Consider the following 22,290-nt stretch of genomic DNA (forward strand, 5'->3'; position numbering starts at 1 on the left):
TGGAGACAGGGTTTTGCTGAGTTGGCCAGGCTGGTCTTGAACTCCTGGCCTCAAGTGGTCTGCCTGCCTCAACCTCCCAAAGTGATGAGATTACAGGCATGAGCCACCACTCTTGGCTTGGCTGTTGTTTCCTTCTTTGCATTCATAAGTTCCTATCATTTAGCTCCCATTTATAAGTGAAAACATGAGGTATTTGGTTTTCTGTTCCTGCATAAGTGTACTAAGTTTAATAGCCTCCAGTCAGATTTTCTTAAAAAAAAAAAAAAAAAGCTTTAACTTTTCTATTGTAACTAATTCTTAAATAAGGTTTTTCTACAAATGCATGATTAAAAAGCATGTTATGAATATTTCTTCAGTCTTGACCATTTTTAAATTATGAAACATACTAAATGATATCAGATGCTTGGATTCTGTTGGACTGTGATCTAGCAGGACCCAGAAGACAAAATACTGCAAATCTATCCCTGGATGTGTGAAAGAAGTTAAAGCTTAAGTCTTACTGGCAGGGAAACCACAGTACTTTTGTATGCAGAATTTACTCACCTTCTAGAAACACCAAGTCTAAGGAATAGTTCTACCATCCATTTATCCTTGCAGTTTATCAGTGATCTTGAGCGAAGTCTATCAGGGCTAGGTGACTCTTTTAGGAAAAGATACAGAGATCAGTAGTAGCTAAGAAGATAAGAGGAAAAGGAGTGAATGAGTGGATAAGAGTGCCATCCTTGGTGACCAAAAAAACGATCCTTCACAGAAGCCCCAGCCACCCTTGTGCACTTGGTGAAGCAGTGAGCTGGCAGCTAGTGAGGGTCTTATGTCTTTAAGGTGATCTTGATGACCTCTGTAACTTTGACACTGGTTTGCAGTTAGCCCCATCTTGCTGACCTTCTTCTTCCTCAGTAGGATAATCATCATCTTTATTCCCTCTCTGTTTAAGTCTGTTTTCAGTCTACTAAGTTGTTTATGTGACCGTAAGTCCAAGACCACCTTTTAAAAATTTTTGATGATGTGTCATCCAGGGCACAGTTGGTATCTGCGCATTCCCTATATGCTGCTATCATAGTGCTGGATTCAGTTCACATGCTTCATGGTGCCTGTTGTGTTATATCATTTATGAGCAAGCATTTCAAGGATGAATGAAAGTATGTGACCTTCCTCCTTCCAACTAGATAAGTAGACTAAATTTCTTTTTTTTTTTTTTTTGCCCAGGCTGGAGTGCAGTGGCATGATCTCGGCTCACTACAACCTCTGCCTCCTGGGTTCCAGTGATTCTCATGCCTCAGTCTCCCAAGTAGCTGGAATTACAGGTGCGTGCCACCACGCCTGGCTAATTTTTATGTTTTTACTAGAGACAGGGTTTCACCATGTTGGCCAGGCTAGTCTAGAATTCCTGACCCCGGGTCACCCACCCGCCTCGGCCTCCCAAAGTGCTGAGATTACAGGCATGAGCCACTGTGCCCAGCTAAAATATTTTTATATTCAGGAGAACCTGTAGAATTCAAGATGATACATTTTTATATTCATCCTTGGACTACATGCATGAGTTGAATGGAAGCCAATTTTCCCCCTTTTAAGTAATCAGCTTCTATTATTTCTTTGTCTGCTAAAATCATCCTAATAATATATAAGGGAGGAAAATGTAGTCACGTTATCCACAAAAAGAAGAATATATCTGTACCGTGTCACTTTATTATTTTGGTAAACTACATGACATTTCCCTCATGATTTCTGCAGTTAAACCTAACAGTGTATAGGGATCTGTTTTTCTTTGACCAAATAGTGAATTGAGTGCTTCTAGAGTTCCAACTTTCCTAAACAGAGATCCTGTTGTATTTATGTGGCTCTAGCTTTCTGGCTACGTCTGCTTTTCTTCCTAGTTTAAATCCCATTTAATACGAAGTCAAGACAAGCCCCTAGAGAATTCTACCAAAGCAAAAGGGAAGGCTTGGAAAGTCCCAGAAATTATCAATTGGATGAGTAACAAATTGTCAGTTTTCAATTACAACTGGTAAGATCACAACTGGAACATTAGATATTGAATGTAGATGTTGAACACTGCCTCTTTGAATCTTTGTCCTGTTTACAGATAAATAGTTCCAAGGAGCAAAAAATGGAATTTATCAAATGGTATGTATTACATTTACCATAATACGAAGGTCCTGTATATCACTGGGATCTGAGAAATGTAGAATTGGAACAAATTTAAGACTTACAGGCACAAACAAACTGTTCCCCATGCTTTTTCCTTCCTTCTCTTTATTTTTTTTTCCATATCATGGATTTTTTTTTCTGTGTTTAACAAAAAGTAAGTTGTTTATGTAGCAAGGATTTTTATATTCAGTATGGAGAATTACATGTTAATGTGTAGAAAAAAATCAGGCTGAGGCCGGGTGCGGTGGCTCACACCTGTAATCCTAGCACTTTGGGAGACTGAGGCAGGTAGATTACCTGAGGTCAGGAGTTCGAGATCAGCCTGGCTAACACAGTGAAACCCCATCTCTACTAAAAATACAAAATTAGTGGTGTGTGGTGGCAGGCGCCTGTAATCCCAGCTACTCGGGAGGCTGATGCAGGAGGTGGTGATCCGAGATTGCACCATTGCACTCCAGCCTGGACAACGGAGCAAAAACTCCATCTCGAAAAAAAAGAAAAAGGAAAAAAAAATCAGGCTAAGCGTGGTGGCTCATGCCTGTAATCCCAGCTACTTGGAAGGCAGAGGCAGGGCAATCGCTTGAACCCTGGAAGTGGAAGTTGCAGTGAGCCAAAATCGCACCACTCTGGATGACAGAGCAAGACTGTCTCAAAAAAAGTGTACAAAAAAAATCAACTTTTCTCCCTCTGGAATATAAACTCTATGTCATTTAGCTGTTGTTAATTCTTGAGCCTCTACTTATATAATTTATGACTATAAAAATGAAAGTCAAATTTTTGACTTTCATAATCTAGTTACTTCCCAAACCTTACTGTGTCTTAATGCACTGCTTTATTTTTTGCTTTCTGTCAACTTCTCAAGTTGAATATCTTCCAGTGGTGCACTCACTAAACTTTAGCTGTATATCTGGTTATGATTTCATATGTTTTTCATAGGTAAAAAGGTAACAAACTGCTCAGAGAAGGGCAATGTGTTCTTTAAAGAAAGTTAGACCAGGCGCAGTGGCTCACACCTGTAATGCCAGTACTTTGGGAGGCTAAGGTGGGCAGATCATGAGGTCAGGAGTTTAACACCAGCCTGGCCAGCATGGTGAAGCCCCGTCTCTACTAAAAATACAAAAAATTAGCTGGGCATGGTGGTGCACGCCTGTAGTCTCAGCTACTTGGGGGACTGAGGCAGGAGAATTGCTAGAACTCAGCAAGTGGAGGTTGCAGCGAGCCGAGCTTGCACCAATGCACTCCAGCCTGGGCGACAGAGCGAGACTCTGTCTCAAAAAAAAAAAAAAGTTAGAAGAATTAGAATTTCAGAATAAGTAGTAAATTTAAAAAAGAAAAAAGAAAGGCAGAAAAGATAGAGAAAATGAGTTCTGCATAGGAACTTAAATGAGCAAAGTGTGAAGTCAATCTTTAGAAGTCTAAAATGAAGAATGCTTACAACACTATATGTCAGATGCCGTGCCACATCTCTTACATAAATTATCTCATTTTTCCTTCCCATGGAATATATTCAAAAAATTGAACAAGTTGTCCAAATACTCAGATAGTAAATGTGGCAGAGCTAGGATTGAAACTGAAGGTATCTGGCTGTAAAACTTGTACTTTTCATTGTATGATAAATTTTCTAAAAGTAGGCCGGGCATGGTGGCTCATGCCTGTAATCCCAGCACTTTGGGAGGCAAAGGCGAGTGGATCACCTAAGGTCAGGAGTTCGAGACCAGCCTGGCCAACATGGTGAAACCCTGTCTCCACTAAAAATACAAAAATTAGCCAGGCATGGTGGTAGGTGCCTATAGTCCCAGCTACTCGGGGGACTAAGGCAGGAGAGTCACTTGAACCGAGGAGGTGGAAGTTGCAGTGGGCCAAGATCACGCCACTGCACTCCAGCCTGGGTGACAGAGCGAGGCTCCTCTCTCTCAAAAAAAAAAAAAAAAAAAGAAAAAGAAAAAAAGAAAAGAGAAATTTCTCAAAGTTATTCAGCATAAAAATTGTCAATAAAGTTCCAACTTAATTGCCTTGTTCTTGTGTGAAATGATGTCTCTTTTAGCAGGCTTTGGTATTGGTGAGCATAAAGAGATGAGCAGATGAAGGTGTCATATTTTAATCACAATGTTAAAATCAGTAGCTGGGGTGGAGTATGATACTTAGTAGGTGCTCAGTTTGTCAAATAAATGAATGGATGTCACGTGTGATTTATTGGTGCCATAATATGGCTGTCTACCTGCACTCCTTCAGCTTTTGAAGCTGTGATTATATATATTAAACCTAAAACTTTACTCACACACAAAGCAAATGTATGAAACTCAATGTTTATATCATTAAACTGTTTATATCATTAAACTTTTAATGAGAGACAGAAAAAAGGCAAAATATTAATAACTTATTGGCAACAATGCAAGTGATACATACAATTGTCACTTTTGTATGCTGAGAGGAGAACTCGACTCCGTCTGTGCCAGCCACACAGGTAGGTGAATAAACACGTGGCAACCTTCATTTCAGGGAGGGTGGCTGCTCCTGAGACACTCAGATCCAAATCCATCCTTGAAAATTGAGGTGGGGCATTAAATATTATATCCCATAAAATTGAATTCTCCTAGGCCAAATGTCAGCATATCATCAATAGATGATGATAACAGTAAAAAACAACAGTGGTTGTAAAATAATGAATGTATAATTTATTGAGTGCTTACAATGTATTTGGCATTATGCTGAACACTTATAGTTGACTATCTCATCTGGCCCTCATGCTACCTGATTTCCTCATGTTTGAGGTCACCTGTTCTATTGGGGAGAGAATGTGATGAGGAAGGACTATTTAAAGTTGACTTTTGTATTTGATCTTAGATAGTATGTTTGCCCTGTTGGTTATAGGTGGTATAGAGGTGGGGAGGTATAAGATGGAGACTGGGTGTAAATTAAACACTGGGTCAGTAATTAAAGCTGGAGGAGATACATAATTAGGTCAGCAGTCAAATTTCTATTTCATTTAAAAATAATCTCAAAGTACTTTGAAGTCTGTTATAGACTTTTTTTTTGGATTTAGAATGCCTTTCTGGATTTATTTATACAGAGCCAAAATTTTATGTAATTCACTGTGCAAAGAGAAAACAGTAGGTTTTAATAATGTATACAGGGCTATATATACATTTTAATAAATGTATACAGGGCTATGTATTTTCAGGTTATAATTTTAAGATACTGTTGCCAAAGCCAACTTGAGGATTTTTTAAAAATCTCAATAAACTCAGAAGGTTGCCAGAAATAACTTACCTACAAAATTTTATTATAGCATTACTGAGTATAGCGACGTAGTGAATTTATGTAAAAATTTGACTATCCACAAGACAGCCACATTGGTAGCTATCATATCAAAGTGTGATTGGCTTATTTTTTGGTCCAGGTTGCATTAGGTGAGCCTCTCCTGAATCCAAGAATGGTTGGTTTATTTATGATTTTATTATATTTTATATTTTATTTTTTGAGACAGAGTCTCACTATGTTTCCCAAGCTGGTCTTGAATGCCTGGCCTCAAGCGATCCTCCCATTTCAACCTCCCAAAGTGCAGGGATTACATGCATGAGCATTCATTGATGACTGATTGGTTGAGTGAGACAGGATCTCACTCTGTTGCCCAGGCTGGAATGTAATGGTGTGATCACGGCTCACTGCAGCCTCAACCTCCTGGGATCAAGCGATCCTCCTGCCTCAGTCTCCTGAGTAGCTGGGACTATAGGCATGCTCCACCATGCCTGGCTAATATTTTAATTTCATTTTATTTTTAGAGACAGAATATGTTGCCCAGGCTGGTCTTGGACTCCTGGCCTCATGCTATCCTCCCACGTTGGCCTCCCAATGTGCTGGCATTACAGGTGTGAGCCACCACACCTGTCCAGATTATTTATTAAGAACATGTAGAAATACCACTGAATTAACTATATTTGTCTTTGAGGCCAACATTATTCATTTGGCCAAAGTGAATATCACCATTTAAAAACTGTGGAATACCCATATGAATTATTAGATTAAATGCTGGCACTGGTGCTCTCTTAGTAGGGACCCATGTTGTAAGACTTGATATTTATGTGACCAGAAGAATTGTTGATTAACATATGTGGATAATAAATATAGTTACAACTCTAGATTGCATTTGTTGATGTTGACCTAGAGAGGATGTGATGCTGTTTGTGAAATAGCAAAAGAGACTGTTGAACCAGTTAGCATAATTGATAAAGGCGTTAATATGATTCTTAATGGGTTTTTATTACCTAGATTATTTTCCTAGTGGTTTATAACATTTTGAATTTTACAATCCAAAAAAACTTGCCAGGATTTAATTTTTTATTTAACTTCTGTTTTTACCATTTTTTCCCTAAAACATTGGGCAAGAAAAGTACCTGGTATATAGTCAGTCTAACTCAATACATGGTAGTTGAATAAATGGATGGATGATCAAACAACAAAAAAATAGTAGAGTCTTGCTCTGTCACCCAGGCTGGAGTGCAATGGAGTGATCTTGGCTCACTGCAACCTCCACCTCCCAGGCTCAAGCGATCCTCCCAGCTCGGCCTCCTGAGTAGCTGGAACTAAAGGCACGCGCCATGCCTGGCTAATTTTTGTATTTTTAGCAGAGGCTGGGTTTCAACATCTTGGCCAGGCTGATCTCAAACTCCTGACCTCAAGTGATTCACCCGCCTCGGCCTCCAAAAGTGCTGGAATTACAGGCATGAGCCACTGCACCTGGCCTCATTGTGGGGTTTTAATGTGTATTTCCATATTGACTAATGAGGTTGAGCCTCTTTTCATGTGCTAATTAGATATTTGTGTGTCTTCTGTTTTTGTGTCATCTATTCAAGTTTTTTGCTTTTGGGGGAAAGTTGCATGAGACTTCTGCATGATGGTGACCAGTTTGCAGAGTTCTTGATGACTCTGCAGACGGACAGAAATGACCCAGGAACGTGGCCTTTGGGGGCTGATGTACCACCTGCACTATAGCTCCAAGAATCTTGCACTCAAAGTATAAAATTCAGGCAATAAATAAATCTCAATGGATTTCTAAGATATAAATGGTATAGAATTGGGTGCACATTCAGACTAATAGTCATACATGAGCAGTTTTATAGGACATGGTTTTGATTTTTATGATGATCTAGAGAAGGAATTGTTTCTCATAGAAGCAGTAAGAGCAGTGGTTTGGAACTTGGACTCTGGAATCAGATACTGTATTATATTTCTACCTCTGCCATTTACTATGTCTTCTTTGGGTGACTTCCTAATACCTCTGGACTTCAGTTTCCTCATCAAAAATAGGAAAAAAAATAAGAAATAAAATAGGCCGGGCGCGGTGGCTCACTCCTGTAATCCCAGCACTTTGGGAGGTCAAGGTAGGCGGATCACCTGAGGTTGGGAGTTTGAAACCAGCCTGGCCAACATGGAGAAACCCCATCTCTACTAAAAATACAAAATTAGCCGATCATGGTGGCGCATGCCTGTAATCCCAGCTACTTGGGAGCCTGAGGCAAGAGAATCGCTTGAACCTGAGAGGTGGAGGTTACGGTGAGCCAAGATTGTGCCATTGCACTCCAGCCTGGATAACAAGAGTGAAACTCTCTGTCTCAAAAAAAAAAAAAAAAAAAAAAAGGAAATGAAATACTGGTACCTATATCCCAAGCTGTTGTGATAATTGAAGGAATTAGAACATATAAGACACTTACTTAAGGTCATGCTGGGTTTATAGGACATGCTGTATGAGGGGCTAGCTCTTGTTATTACTGACTTCAAGTTGACACACTGGCATGTTTATATCACTCTAAAGTGTGGATTTTGGCTGGACACAGTGGTGTGTGCCTGCAGTCCTAGCTACTTGGGAGGCTGAGGCAGGAGGATCGCTGGAGCCCAGGAGTTCGAGGCTGCAGTGAGCTATGATCGTGCCACTGCACTCCAGCCTGGGCAACAGAGTGAGTCTCTATCTCTAAATAAATTAGTAAATAAATAAAGTATAGATTTCCTTAGGGACTAAGCAGGCTTTATTATTGGATAACCATTTATTTATGTATTAAACATCAAACATAAATGGCAACAGACAGTATGATTCCACTTACATAATGTTCCCAAAGTGATAACATTATAGAGATGGAGAGCAAAGGTGGTTGCCGGGCATCAGGAACTCAGTGAAGGAGGCCATAGAGGGGAAACACAGGGAGAGAGTTCTTTTGCCATGATTGTTGTGGTGGTTACAGAAATCTCTACATGTGATAAAACCGCATTGAACTATATGTGCTCCTGCACACACATGCACACTCACACACACAAATGAGTGCATGTAAAAGCTGGTGACATCTGAATAAGGGCTGGAGACTGTACCGATGTCAACATTCTGGTTTGATATTATACTGTAGTTATTTGTGTAAGGGGTTACCATTGGGGAAATCTGGGTGAAGGGTACCCAGGAACTCTCTGTACTCTTTGCCGATTTTTTTTAACAGCTTTATTAAGATATAGTTCACATACCAAGCAATTCATTAAAGTGTACAATTGAGTGGTTCTTAGCATATTTACAGAGTTTTGCAATCATCACAACAGGCAATTTTAGAACATTTTCATCACCTCAAAAAGAAATTGTGTGCTGTAGCTAATACCCCTCCCAAACCAACCCCAAGGCCCCCCTCCAGCCCCTGGCAACCACCAGTGTACTTCTGTCTCTAGAAATGTCTCTGTTTTGGACATTCCATATGAATGGAATCATACAGTGTGTGGTCTCTGTATTTTCTTTGCAACTCTCTGTAAGTCTATAATTATTTCAAAATAAGAAGTTATTTTGGTTTTTTCTGAGACAGAGTCTTGCCCTGTTGCCCAGGCTGGAGTGCAGTGGTGCAATCTCAGCTCACTGCAATGTCTGCCTCCCGGGTTCAAGTGATTCTTATGCCTCAGCCTCCCAAATAGCTGGGATTACAGGTGCATGCCACCACACCTGGCTAATTTTTGTATTTTTAGTAGAGACGAGGATTCACCATGTTGGCCAGGCTGGTGTCAAACTCCTGACCTCAAGTGATCCACCCATCCTGGCTTCCCAAAGTGCTGGGATTACAAGCGTGAGCCACTGCACCCAGCCTCAAAATAAAAAGTTTTTAAAAATGAATTGAGGGACTGGGCGTGGTGGCTCACGCCTGTAATCCCAGCACTTTGGGAGGCTGAGGAGAGTGGATCAATTGAGGTCAGGAGTTCGAGACCAGCCTGGCCAACATGGTGCAACCCTGTCTCTACGAAAATACAAAAATTAGCCAGGTGTGGTGGTGGGCACCTGTAATCCCAGCTACTCGGGAGGCTGAGGCAGGAGAATCGCTTGAACCTGGGAGGTGGAGGTTGCAGTGAGCCAAGATCATGCCACTGCACTCCAGCCTGGGTGACAGAGCGAGACACCATCTCAAAAAAAAAAAAAAAAAGAATCGAGTGTGGCTATGAGACAAGCTCTCTGCTGGGCACTGGGGACACATGAGTAAGTGAAGCCATGATCACTACCCCAACAAGCTTAGAGTTTAGAGGGAAAGAGAAGGGGCAGACATTGAGGGTGCAGTGTTATCAGTGCTTTGGTGGAGGCAGCACAGGAGCCAGGAGAACACTAGGAAGAATAGAACTCAGATTGAAAGCAAGGTCAGGCAAAGTTCCCCAGAGGAATTGGTTAGCAAATTTTTAAAGTGCATGCCATGTGGAAAGAACTTGGGACCATGGGCGGATGGGCGGCAGCTCATGTGGCATCTGTGGAAGAGAAGTCTTTCTTGAGACTTTTGCCACTGTTGCCTGCAAGTCCTTTGGCTGTAGCGCTCAGTGGCCAGGATGCCAGATAGTCCTCATTGGTTGTTTTTTTTTTTTCTCCCCAGTGTCCAACAAGCACCCATTTGTGGACAGTAATCTTCTCTACCAGTTCAGAATGAACTTCCGGCGGAGGCGAAGACTGATGGAGCTGCTCAATGAAAAGTCCCCCTCCTCCCAGGAAACTCATGACAGTCCCTTCTGCCTGAGGAAGCAGAACCATGACAATCGGAAATCTACCAGCTTTATGTCAGGTATGCCATCCCAGCGTTTATTGGAGCTCAAGTGTTTGTCTTTTGAGAAATAGTGGAGCCATGACTCACCTTTGTGAAATTCTGTTCTCTATCAGAGCGTAGAATTTTTATTTATTCATAACCAAGAAGTATGAAAAAAATTCCGAAACCCTAAGTTTTTCTTGCACAGCCAACTTAGATGCCAGGACTCTGTTTTATAAAATTATGTATTTGAATTATAGAAGGCCTGTAGGCTCTCACTCATACCTTATTTACTTTTTATTTACAAGCCATTCTTGCCTGGCATGGTGGCACACACCTATAATTTCAGCTACTTGGGAGGCTGAGGTGGGAGAATCACTTGAGATCAGGAGTTTGAGACTAGGCTGGGCAATATAGCAAGACCTCATCTGTCCAAAAAAATTTAAAAATAAATAAATAAATACAAGTTTTTGTTTGTTTGTTTGTTTAGACAGAGTCTAGCTCTGTTGCCCAGGCTAGAGTGCAGTGGTGCGATCTTGGCTCACCACAACTTCTGTCTCCCAGGTTCAAGAGACTCTCCTGCCTCAGCCTCCCAAGTAGCTGGAACTACTGGCATGCGTCACCATGCCTGGCTCATTTTTGTATTTTTAGTAGAGATGGGGTTTCACTATGTTGGCCAGGCTGGTCTCAAACTCCTGACCTCGTCATTCTCCTGCCTTGGCATCCCAAAGTGCTGGGCTTACAGGCATGAACCACCGTGCCCGGCCTTACAAGTAGTTTTTATATATCATTTAATTATTCAGTTTTGTAAATCACAACTTCGAAAAGCTATCCATTTCAAAGATGAATAAGAAGATTATTTCTGTGGGCATTTACACCAGTAACCACAAAAAAGTGACTAGTTATCCACCCGTTATCAGGGGGTGACAGAGAACAAATCTCTACTAAAAGTACAAAATTTAGCCGGGCATGGTGGCGGACACCTATGGTCCCAGCTACTTGGGAGGCTGAGGCAAGAGAATTGCATGAACCCAGGAGGCAGAAGTTGCAGTGAGCCCAGGTTGCGTCACTGTACTCCAGCCTGCACAACAGGGTAAGACTTCATCTCAAAAAAAAAAATAATATAATACAATATAAAGTAAGTGGCAGAGCTGCAACTCAAGTTCTTGTTTTTCTGCCACTAAGACCAGTGTGCTTTCTCCTGGCCCCTCTGGACCTTGCAGTTGAAAGCCTATGTGCTCTAGTGAGCCAAGACCACCCCCTCGGTGACTGTGTGTGTTCTCTGGCCTACACAGTGAGCCCCAGCAAGGAGATCAAGATCGTGTCTGCAGTGAGGAGGAGCAGCATGAGCAGCTGTGGCAGCAGCGGCTACTTCAGCAGCAGCCCCACCCTCAGCAGCAGCCCCCCTGTGCTCTGCAACCCCAAGTCTGGTGAGTGCCCAAAAGGTGGCCCCACTCCTAAGACTGTGGACTTGGGCAGGTCCCTGGGAAGCAGAATCTGAGATAGCAGGAGACTAGTGTGTGGGTTCTAATAAGTTAGAGCATGCTCCTGGGGTCCACACGTGTTGAATGGAAGGGAAGGAAGAATTGAGCTGAAGGAGAAATTGGGTTGTAGCCCAGTCTCAATGAAGGCTATCATTGACCCAGTAAGACCTCTGGAGCTGGGATGGCCCTTCCAAGTTGCCTGGAGTTGTGTTGAGGGGGCTGGGCCTTTACATCCACATGTTGGCCACTTATTAGGTATTGGCTGCCCCTGGGAGGAGGGCATGACCTTGGACAAAGCAGCTGTCTTCAGAGAGATGGTCTCCAAGACAGCTGAGGGCTGTCGCCATTAGCACTCTCGGAGCTGGGAGAAGTCCCTGAGCCATGAAGGGGGTTTTGGGCAGTGCGTGACAGTGTTTACAGCAGGGGAAACAGCACTTCCCCAGAATGTAGCTGATGCAAAGATCTGTTGGGGCCCAACACCCTTAAGGAAGAAGCATGGATGTGTGTAAACCCAGCTGTCCCTGGAATTGACCCTGGGTGCCTTGTGGTTTCAAAATCTGCTCATCAACCTCCATGGCCTTTATATTCCAGGAAAAAAATCTAGGCACAAAGATCGTTGGTGAACATGTACTTAGAAACAATCCTTCCTCCACCCAATCAGTTCATCAACCACCCAGGAACTGGTAATCCATTGAAACTACCCTTTCTCACCATCCCTTACCCACCTAATGTCCTCACTTGCCAGGATGAGGATGTGTGGTCCATCACTACAGTAACCACCAGAAAACACTCTCAAACCCATTTGTTTAAGGCACTGTCCACCCCCAGTTCAGTCTGTCACCTTCGAGGAAGAGGCTCTGTTCCTTTTGTTCATGTTGTTTCCTCATCATCAGATCTTGGGGATACAAAGATGACAGGTCATAACCCCCAACTCAATGAAAACACCACCTCTTTGGAGAAAAAAACAAAACATTTCATGTTAGTAAGAATAAGGACTAATTGATGCAGTTCAAAAGGCTTTGAGAGAAAACTCTGTCATCTAATGCTATTACCTAGGAAGGTGGCTCTTTTTCCTGATCTAACTTTTTTTCTTTTTTTGCTGCCTTCTGGAGTGTTAGCGGCAGGAATAAATGTAACCTGTAAGTGAATGAAGAAACTTGCTTCCACACTGTCCTGGCTGAAGAGTCGTTGAGTACTGGGTTTTTCAATTACTGGAGCTTGCTGCTAAAGTAGAATGAAAAAGGAGAACTGAATTCTTAGAAATGGGATGTTTGAAGCCTTCACAGAAATCTGACAGGCATCCTCAAAGTTAAAAGCAAAAGATCTGTTTCAATAAAAGGGTCAGTGGTGCCATAACCATTTTACATGTTTTTGATTGCTTATGATGGAGTATGAAAAACAGTGTTCATTACTGAAATTAGCAACAAAATCCATGTTCCCTGAGGTAGGTTAGTATTGTTTCCTCTTTCTCCTTGCTTCTGGGTCAAAGGGAAGAGTTTACTGTTATGCAGGCAGAAGAAAAAGTCTTGTTTCCTTTCATGGGTCTCCAAGGACAAGAGCTGTCAGGACTGAGTTGTGGTTTGTAAATCCCACTTCTTACCCATAGTTTGACAAGCTTCTCTCTCACTCTTAAGAGGATTCCCAAGACCCAGTGAGTTCATCTGTGATTTTTTTTTTTTCTCAAGCAGATGATCAGGCCTTCACAGTGATGCGTTTAAAAATTAATTATCTGAAATACACCAGGATATGTTTTTTTAGTACTGTATATAAATGCCCTAAGCCAGACACAAAAAAACAGTACTAAAGATATTGATGTTATCAGTATCATTGTGATAAGCAAATAAGCCTCCAAGGATATGAAAAGAAAAAAGTTTTCCCTGGGTCTCAAAGTTTCTATATTTTTCAACATAATAAAGAGAAGTGCATTAAAATAAATGGTCAGCTCTGCTGCCAAGTAGTACAGTGTGATTCATGTATCCAAATTCATAAGCCCCCGAGGGTTTATGGGGAGTGGAGAGAGAGTTATCCGACAGGGAATAAAAAAGATCTCAGTCCTCAAATATTGACCACTTTTCTTACCTCCCATCCATCTGCTGAGAGATTCTGTTTCCATCTTGATATTTGACTTACTCCCTCTTGTTTGGTGAACATAAATTAATTTTTGCTTTTATGAGATTTCTGAAAGCAAAGGTGATAAGATCAGCAACCTGTCACCTCAACAAGAAGCACTGGATTGCCTTTCACTGAGAGGGTGCTTGTCAGGCCAGAAGGCCGCGCATGTAACCAGTGGGCAAGGTCCAGCTGCCTGGTAGATCATCAGGCCTCGCCCCACGCTGCCTTTCCTTGTCCGCTGCACACTCTTTCCAGGACTGGTACCTGACCTCTGACTGTCACTAGCAAAGGGGATTGGAGGATGCCACTTCACCAGGTTAGGCCCCTTGGCTGGGGCCTTTTCTGTTTCTCTGTGGCACTTCAAGTTCATGATGTCTACAGAGCTGGATTAGAATGGTCTCTGTCCCCTGACCCCCTGGCTACTTGGGGAGGATACGACAGCCCCTCTCCAGTTCTTAGTGAGCCCAGGATGGATGGGGAGGTTCATTATCGGTGGGTTTTAGGCAGCCGCAAGTCAGGAATTGGCTGCTATCTGCCATCTTGGTAGGTAACAGCAGTGAGCTGATGTGAACAGGTGTCTCAGGAGGACAGCATGCCACTATCTTCCTGAGCTTCTAGACCCTTTCTTTTGCTTGCAGGACAGCACGGCCCAGAGTGAGTGTGGCACAGTAGCTGAGAGTGTGGATGCTGGTGTCTAATGCCTGAGTTTGATTCTACATCTGCCACCCATTCGCTCTGGGACCTTGGACACAATCAATTTAACTTTTCTAAGGTTGTTTTTGCAGTTATAAAATGGGGATAACAATGATCCTAACTCGTTCATTCTTGTGATGATTGAGTGAGTTAGTATATTCACCTCTCATGGTGCCTCTCTAGCACATGTTGAGTACTCAGAAAAGTTCACTGGCATTATTACTCAGGGCAGAAAGCAGTGGATACATGCAGTCCTAGGTGTTAAGAAGGCAGTGAGGCCGGGCGGCTCATGCTTGTAATCCCAGCACTTTGGAAGGCTGAGGTGGGCAGATTGCCTGAGGTCACGAGTTCAAGACCAGCCTGGCCAACATGGTGAAACCTGTCTCTACTAAAAATACAAAAATTAGCCAGATATGGTGTTGGGCGCCTGTAATCCCAGCTACTCAGGAAGCTGAGGTGGGAGAATTGCTTGAACCCAGGAGGCAGAGGTTGCAGTGAGCCGAGATCACATCATTGCACTCCAGCCTGGGCGACAAGGGCGAAACTCCATCTCATAAAAAAAAAAAAAAAAAATTTGACCTGCCCCCTTATCCCCATCCCTGGCACTCTTGCTTTCCTTCCCTTTCTTTTTTTCCTTAGCTTTGTAAGGTAGGTTTAGGGTTATTTATGTTTGCTGCTATTTTCTGTCTCCACTCAGCTAAAATATCAACTGTGAGGCAGGGATCTTTGCCACTTTTTCTCACTGATGGTCACCTACGAGATATCAATAAATAGCTGCTGAATATATGGATGGAGGACTTGGAAGTGCTTATGTCTTGACATTGTGTTTGTCTGACAGTGCTGAAGAGACCTGTCACCTCTGAGGAACTCCTTACTCCCGGGGCTCCGTATGCAAGGAAGACATTCACGGTAGGTTGATGGTCTGGCCTTTTTCTCCTATGCTGCCCATTTTTCTGCACCATGTCCATGTGTCAGTGGGTAGCCTATAGACTGAAATGAAAACTATTTTTCTAATTTTCTTTTTGTTTTTAGCATAATTATGATAATAGGCTTTCTTGACCTCAAGGCACTAAGATGCATTAGGACTTCACAAGCTTTATTATTAATATAGCATTTAAAAGTTTTTTGATGTGTTCTTTGTTAAAGAAAAGATTTCCATTATGCACTTATTCTAATTGAATTGCAAATTTTAAGATTGGCTTCATTTGCACTTGCATTTACCTTAAAATCTAATAATTTTAGATTTTATTTCCCACCATTAGTAATTTAAATTATTATTAGATTTTATGGCCAATGGAAGTGCAAATGATGCCAATAATCCCTTCTGCATTATAGTTAATTCTAGAAATTATTTAAAACATTAAGGGAGTGTTAAGGTAGAGAAAGGAAACTGTGGGATAAATTGTTCTACCGTAGGCAGGGTGCTTCGACAATGTGAGCCTGCCTTGAGGTACACAAGCCTCTGACTTGCTGTGAGCAGCTCCGGACCACCTGCCCCTTCTTGGAGGTCCTTTAGGTTCCTTCTGTCTGCATTGGATTTCTTCAAATGGAATGAAAGTGCTCCTCTCAGCATCACCGCACCCACTCCCCTTCCCGTGTCTCCTTCTGTCAATCTCCTCAAATTCACGTTCATACCCTCTTCAAAACACTTCTCCTCCTTCATCTTCTAACTTTAGTGGTATTACCTCAGGCTGGGGGAGAATTCTATCCACACTCAGTCACGCTGCAAACATTTGCTGAGGGCTACTTCACATTCTGAATGCTGAGGAGTTAATAGGAGAAAGGCGCTGACAACATGTCTGTACCAGAGGAAAAGATAAACTCCACCTTCGGAAGTGAAATTGAGTATAATATACAAATAACAGCAAACTGTAAAGTAATGGAAGTGCCTGAAAATCTTGAGCATTTCCACAAAAATTTTCATTTGCCTCCCTGTTTTTCCTCAGTCTCCAGCATTCAAAAGAGAGTAGATTGTATTTTGAAAGTATTTATTTTTGATTTTTCATTTAAATGCCAACATTGTTAGTAATTGATTGTGAATGTGTTTCGGCTGTGTTTTGGTTGGGATATGTGTGAAAGATGTGGCTAGGAGCTGTCCAGAGAATTAAACTGCCAGCTCTAATAATGATTTCTATAGAAAAGGCCTTCTCTAATTCCAAACAACTTTTGGATTAGAGTCTACTTGTACATTGTGAACTTTATGTGCTTTTTCACTTTTCTTCCCCCCTTGGTGGAGAATATTGTGTTTTTAGAAAGCCAAGGCTAGGCTGGGCGCGGTGGCTCACGCCTGTAATCCCAGCACTTTGGGAGGCTGAGGCGGGCGGATCACCTGAGCTCAGGAGTTCGAGACCAGCCTGACCATCATGGTGAAACCCTGTCTCTACTAAAAATACACAAAATTAGCCAGGCGTGGTGTTGCATGCCTGTAATCCCAGTTACTCAGGAGGTTGAGGCAGGAGAATCGCTTGAACCTGGGAGGTGGGGTTGCAGTGAGCTGAGATTGCACTACTGCACTCCAGCCTGGGTGACAGAGCAAGACTCTGTCTCAAAAAAAAAAAAAAAAAAAAAGCCAAGTCTCTTTATTTCCCACCATTAGTAATTTCAATAATTATGCTAGACTTCAATGACATTGCAGGATCAAGAGTGTATCATTTGGATACTGGGGAAAAGAACAAACTTAGAGTAGAAATTGTATCTGGAGAGACATTTCAACCACGTTACGACTTTTTCTAAACCTTCTATTGGAGTCTGACATTAAATTGTATAACAGCCTAAGAAAGAGAAAATCTTCCAGTTGTTTATTGAATCATGCCCTCATGGGAGCATCTTCTTTCTGCCAAACAAGTTAGATTTTTTTTACCACCTTTTCTACAGGGAGATGCCCGGGTTTGTGGTAGAAGCAGTGTTCCAATCCCCTGGCAGGGAAGAGAGAAACGGAGGAAAATATGTCACGGTGTATACTTAATCCTGGGCTGGTTTTCTCTCCCTCAGAAGAATAAGCAAATTGCCGGAGACAGTCGGCTGCTTGCTAATTGTGGTTTTCCTCTCTAGATTGTTGGTGACGCTGTTGGCTGGGGTTTTGTGGTGCGAGGAAGTAAGCCATGCCACATCCAGGCTGTAGACCCCAGTGGCCCTGCAGCCGCAGCAGGAATGAAGGTACTAACGGGTCTTTCTCACCCTCTTTTATATCTGTCTTGGGTTCTTCATGCTAAATTGGCCATGATTCTTACTAGGGATCCAAACCCGTCTTATTTTGTGTCCTTTTCTATTTCTGCCCTCTCGTTCTTGTTCTCCAAAGTCTTTAACCTCTCCCTGGGTCTTCCCTCTCCTCTAATAAACATTTAGGAGTGCCTAGCCAGGTGCGGTGGCTCACACCTGTAATTCCAGCACATTCGGAGGCCAAGGCAGACAAATCACTTGAGGTCAGGAGTTCAAGACTAGCCTGGCCACCATGGCGAAACCCTATCCCTACTAAAAATAAAAAAATTAGCCGGGCATGGTGACACACACCTGTAATCCCAGCTACTCAGGAGGCTGAGGCAGGAGAATCGCTTGAACCCAGGAGGCAGAGGTTGTAGTGAGCCAAGATCGCACCACTGCACTCCAGCCTGGGTGACAAAGCGAGACTCTGTCTCTAAAACAAAACAAAACAACAACAACAACAACAAAACAACATTTAGCAGTGTCTAAATACCTCTAGCTTAATTTCATTATTTGGTGCCATGTGTACTTTTTCTCCTTAAGTGTTTTGGCTTCATTTTTGTCAAATTTCCTTTTCCCTTTCTGAATGGGGTTAAAATGAAGCCAAGCACATATGATATAGGAACCGGGAGAGCAAGTTTTCCTACCTCCCTGGTGTTTGGAGGTTTGGTCTCCAAACCTCCTCTGGTGTTTTACATGTTCCCCCTCAACCAATACTGAATTTGAAAAAGTATGTATTTCCCTTTGCTTAAATCTTTGTGTAAGAACTCCAATGCTTCTATTCTATGCAAGGTGTATTCCTGTGGGGTTTATGTATCCAGTAGCACATAATAGACCATACGACATAGCCAATATTGAGAAAAAGAAAACAAAAGCCAGGAACTTTGGAAGAGATCTGGAGATCTAGATCTTGGTCCTGTTAGTTACTAGCTCATTGACTTTGAACAAGTTTTATAGCATCTCAGAGTCTGTTTTCTCCTCTCTGAAATGACAATCATACTATTTCCCATTGTTTTATGGATTAAATGTGTGGAAACCTTGATAAAGTACAAAGAGCTACACAAACAACAATTCATTAATGAATGAATTATGGAAGATTTTTGAAAATAACTTTTACATATTTTTTAGTACTAAAATGATACATATACATGCCAGGTATGGTGGCTCATGCCTGTAATTCCAGCATCTTGGGAGGCTGAGGCGGGTGGATCACTTTAGGTCAGGAGGTCAAGACCAGCCTGACCAACATGGTGAAACCCGGTCTCTACTAAAGATACAAAAAATTAGCCAGGCGTAGTGGCGCATTCCTGTAGTCCCAGCTGATCGGGAGGGTGAGGCAGGAGAATTGCTTGAGCCTGGGAGGCAGAGGTTGCAGCAGGCTGAGATCGCACCAATGTACCCCAACCTGGGTGACAGAGTGCGAGACTGTCTCAAAAAAAAAAAGAAGAAAAAAAGACACATATACAGTCAAGAAAATTTGGAAAATATATGCAAGCAGGAAAAATTAAAATTAAAATTACTTCTAATCTTCCCTAACTCAGAGATGACTACTGTTAACATTTTTTAAGCAGCTTTATTTGAAGTGTGTAATTGGCATCCTATAAAACGTAGCCATTAACATTTTGATTTATATTCTTCTAGACTTCTTGTGTGTGTATATATATTATTTACATTGTTTTTATTGATGAGGATGTTGAGGTTTTCTGCTTTGAAATACTTTTTATAGCACAGCTTTGTTCTATTGTCTGTGAAATGTTTCACAAGAGGGTATTTCTGTCTTGATTATCCGAAACCATAAGAGGATGCAGAAGGCTTAAAAGCTAAAGATCATTCCCCTGTTCATTTATTCAATACTTTCATCCTCTTCCATCAGCCTTTTCCTAGAGTAGCAATAAGCATGATTGGGATCGCCGCCTCTCTGATTTCCAGCATGAGCTCTCTGGCATTGGTTTGCATGCTGGAAAAAATAAGTGGGCAACAGAAAATGGCTCAAGGAAGCAAAGAGCACCTTTACTGCTTGCCCAGGTAATCAGCGCTGGTATGATTAGGGGCTGCTTCCGCCTTTTGATTTGAACACCTCACTCATGTCGGGGGGGCACAGGCCCTGGGGTCCTGTGCTCTGGAGCAGCCGTGGAAGCCCTGCTGGCTAAGGTGGTGCATGGCAGAGCCCTTCTACCTTCCCAGGACTGCAGCGGGCACAGCACCAAAGCAACTCAGAGTAGGAATGTTGGCCAGGATCATAAAAAAGCAAGCATTTGCATCCATGCCAAGGCTGAATTTTTCATTTTCTAATGGAACTCTTGGCTGGGGAAGGATTTTATATTTTATTTCCACAATAAAGTACCTAGCATAAATTTTTTTTGGCACAATGCTTCAGTTCTGAGTGTGCACTCACTCGCATGATGCTTTGGCTTAAAGAGCATTTCTTTTGAGGAAAGCAATGAATTTATTTACATTGCAACTAAAGACCTTGTTTTGCTTAGCCAAGTGTACAGTGAAATTAATTGATTTTAGTTTATCTTTGTTGATGTACATACATAACCATTCTGGGCATTGTCAACTCATTAACTAACTCTTTAATGTATATACCCTGATCGATGTTTTACCTGATATATTTTTTCAATTTCATAAGCTAATACTTCATATGGTTTATATGTTTAGTTTCTTCAGAGGTACACAGTGGTTTTCTTATGTTATAGAGCTTTACAGAGTTCATTAGAGCAGCCTTTCCATCACTGTATTATTACACAGTTTCCTGGTCCAGCAAAACATCTGTCCTGAGGTTCTCTGATCAAAGCAGTTTTAAACTGCCACATATTTTATCCCCCTTTTAGAAATTTACAAAGCACATTAGCATATTGAAAACTCTGACAAACCTGGCAGGAGGAAAAAAAAAATTGTTTAACATAACATTTTATCATTTAAGAGAAACACGCAAAAGGAATCTTTATCAGTGTTGTTGTTAAGATATAGCCCTAAAACCCTTCTAAGAAGATGCTTTTGGCCAAACTGCATTGGAATTGATATAAAGTCATACACTACTTAATGACAGGGTTATGTTCTGTGAAATGGGTTTTAAGGCGATTTTGTCATTGTGACCATCATGGAGTGTACTTACACAAACCTGGGTGGTATAGCCTACCACACACCTAGATATAGCCTATTGCTCCTAGGCTATAAACACTGTACAGCATGTTACTGTACTGAATACTGTAGGCAATTGTAACACAATGGTATTTGTGTGTCTAAACATAGAAAAAGTAATGAATTGAGCTATAATGTTATGACAACTGTGATGTCACTGGGCAATGGGAATTTTTTTTTAAAGCATTCTTTCTTTCTTTTTTGTTTTTTTTTTGAGACAGAGTCTGGCTTTGTTGCCCAGGCTGGAGTGCAATGGTGTGATCTCGGCTCATTGCAACCTCCGCCTCCCGGGTTCAAGCAATTCTCCTGCCTCAGCCTCCCAAGTAGCTGGGGCTACAGGCACGCACCACCATGCCGAGCTAATTTTTGTATTTTTAGTAGAGACGGGGTTTCACCATTTTGGCCAAGATGGTTTCGATCTCTTGACCTCGTGATCTGCCCGCCTTGGCCTCCCAAAGTGCTGGGATTACAAGGGTGCGCCACCATGCCCAGCTGAATTTTTTTTTTTTTAATTTATGAAGTATTTATTGATGATTCTTGGGTGTTTCTCAGAGAGGAGGATATGGGAGGGTCATAGGATAATAGTGGAGCGAAGGTCAGGAGATAAACACATGAACAAAGGTCTCTGGTTTTCCTAGGCAGAGGACCCTGTGGCCTTCTGCAGTGTTTGTGCCCCTGGGTACTGGAGATTAGGGAGTGGTGATGACTCTTAAAGAGCATGCTGCCTTCAAGCATCTGTTTAACAAAGTACATCTTGCACCGCCCTTAATCCATTTAACCCTGAGTTGACACAGCATATGTTTCAGAGAGCATGGGGCTGGGGGAAAGGCCATAGATCAACAGCATCCCAAGGCAGAAGAATTTCTCCTAGTCAGAACAAAATGGAATCTCCTGTGCCCACCCCTTTCTACACAGACACAGCAACAATCTGATCTCTCCTTCCTTTCCCCACACTTCCCCCCCTCTTCCTTTCAACAAAACCGCCATCGTCCTCATGGCCCGCTCCCGATGGTCGCTGTCTCTTCGGAGCTGTTGGGTACACCTCCCAGACGGGGCCGCCCGGGCAGAGGCGCTCCTCACTTCCCAGACGGGGCCGCCCGGGCAGAGGCGCTCCTCTCCTCCCAGACGGGGCGGCCGGGCAGAGGCGCTCCTCGCTTCCCAGACGGGGCCGCCCAGGCAGAGGCGCTCCTCGCTTCCCAGACCGGGCCGCCCGGGCAGAGGCGCTCCTCACTTCCTCCCAGACCAGGTGGCAGCCGGGCAGAGGCGCTCCTCACCTCCCAGACGGGGCGGCCGGGCAGAGGCGCTCCTCACTTCCCAGAGGGGGCGGCCGGGCAGAGGCGCTCCTCACTTCCCAGACCGGGCGGCCGGGCAGAGGCGCTCCTCACTTCCCAGATGGGGCGGCCGGGCAGAGACGCTCCTCACTTCCTCCCAGACGGGGTGGCGGCCGGGCAGAGGCGCTCCTCACCTCCCAGACAGGGCGGCCGGAC

At 42.8% G+C, this 22,290-nt stretch overlaps 1 protein-coding gene across 3 annotated transcripts in view; it reads left to right on the top strand.

Moving 5' to 3' along the window:
• The window catches only part of DEPTOR (DEP domain containing MTOR interacting protein), a 190,380-nt gene that overhangs the window by 120,934 nt on the left and 47,156 nt on the right, over positions 1–22,290 (top strand). For all 3 annotated transcript variants that reach the window (XR_010141294.1, XM_009244060.4, XM_063726797.1), the window contains exons 5-8: positions 10,023–10,208; positions 11,465–11,599; positions 15,297–15,367; positions 17,510–17,614. Coding sequence is in view for 2 of the 3 variants with exons in the window: in XM_009244060.4 (XP_009242335.2) it covers positions 10,023–10,208; positions 11,465–11,599; positions 15,297–15,367; positions 17,510–17,614 (497 nt within the window). In the remaining variant the exon portion in view is untranslated. The remainder of the gene's footprint in view (positions 1–10,022; positions 10,209–11,464; positions 11,600–15,296; positions 15,368–17,509; positions 17,615–22,290) is intronic.

The sequence above is a fragment of the Pongo abelii genome, chromosome 7, assembly GCF_028885655.2.
Source record: "Pongo abelii isolate AG06213 chromosome 7, NHGRI_mPonAbe1-v2.0_pri, whole genome shotgun sequence".
Classification (NCBI taxonomy): domain Eukaryota; kingdom Metazoa; phylum Chordata; class Mammalia; order Primates; family Hominidae; genus Pongo; species Pongo abelii.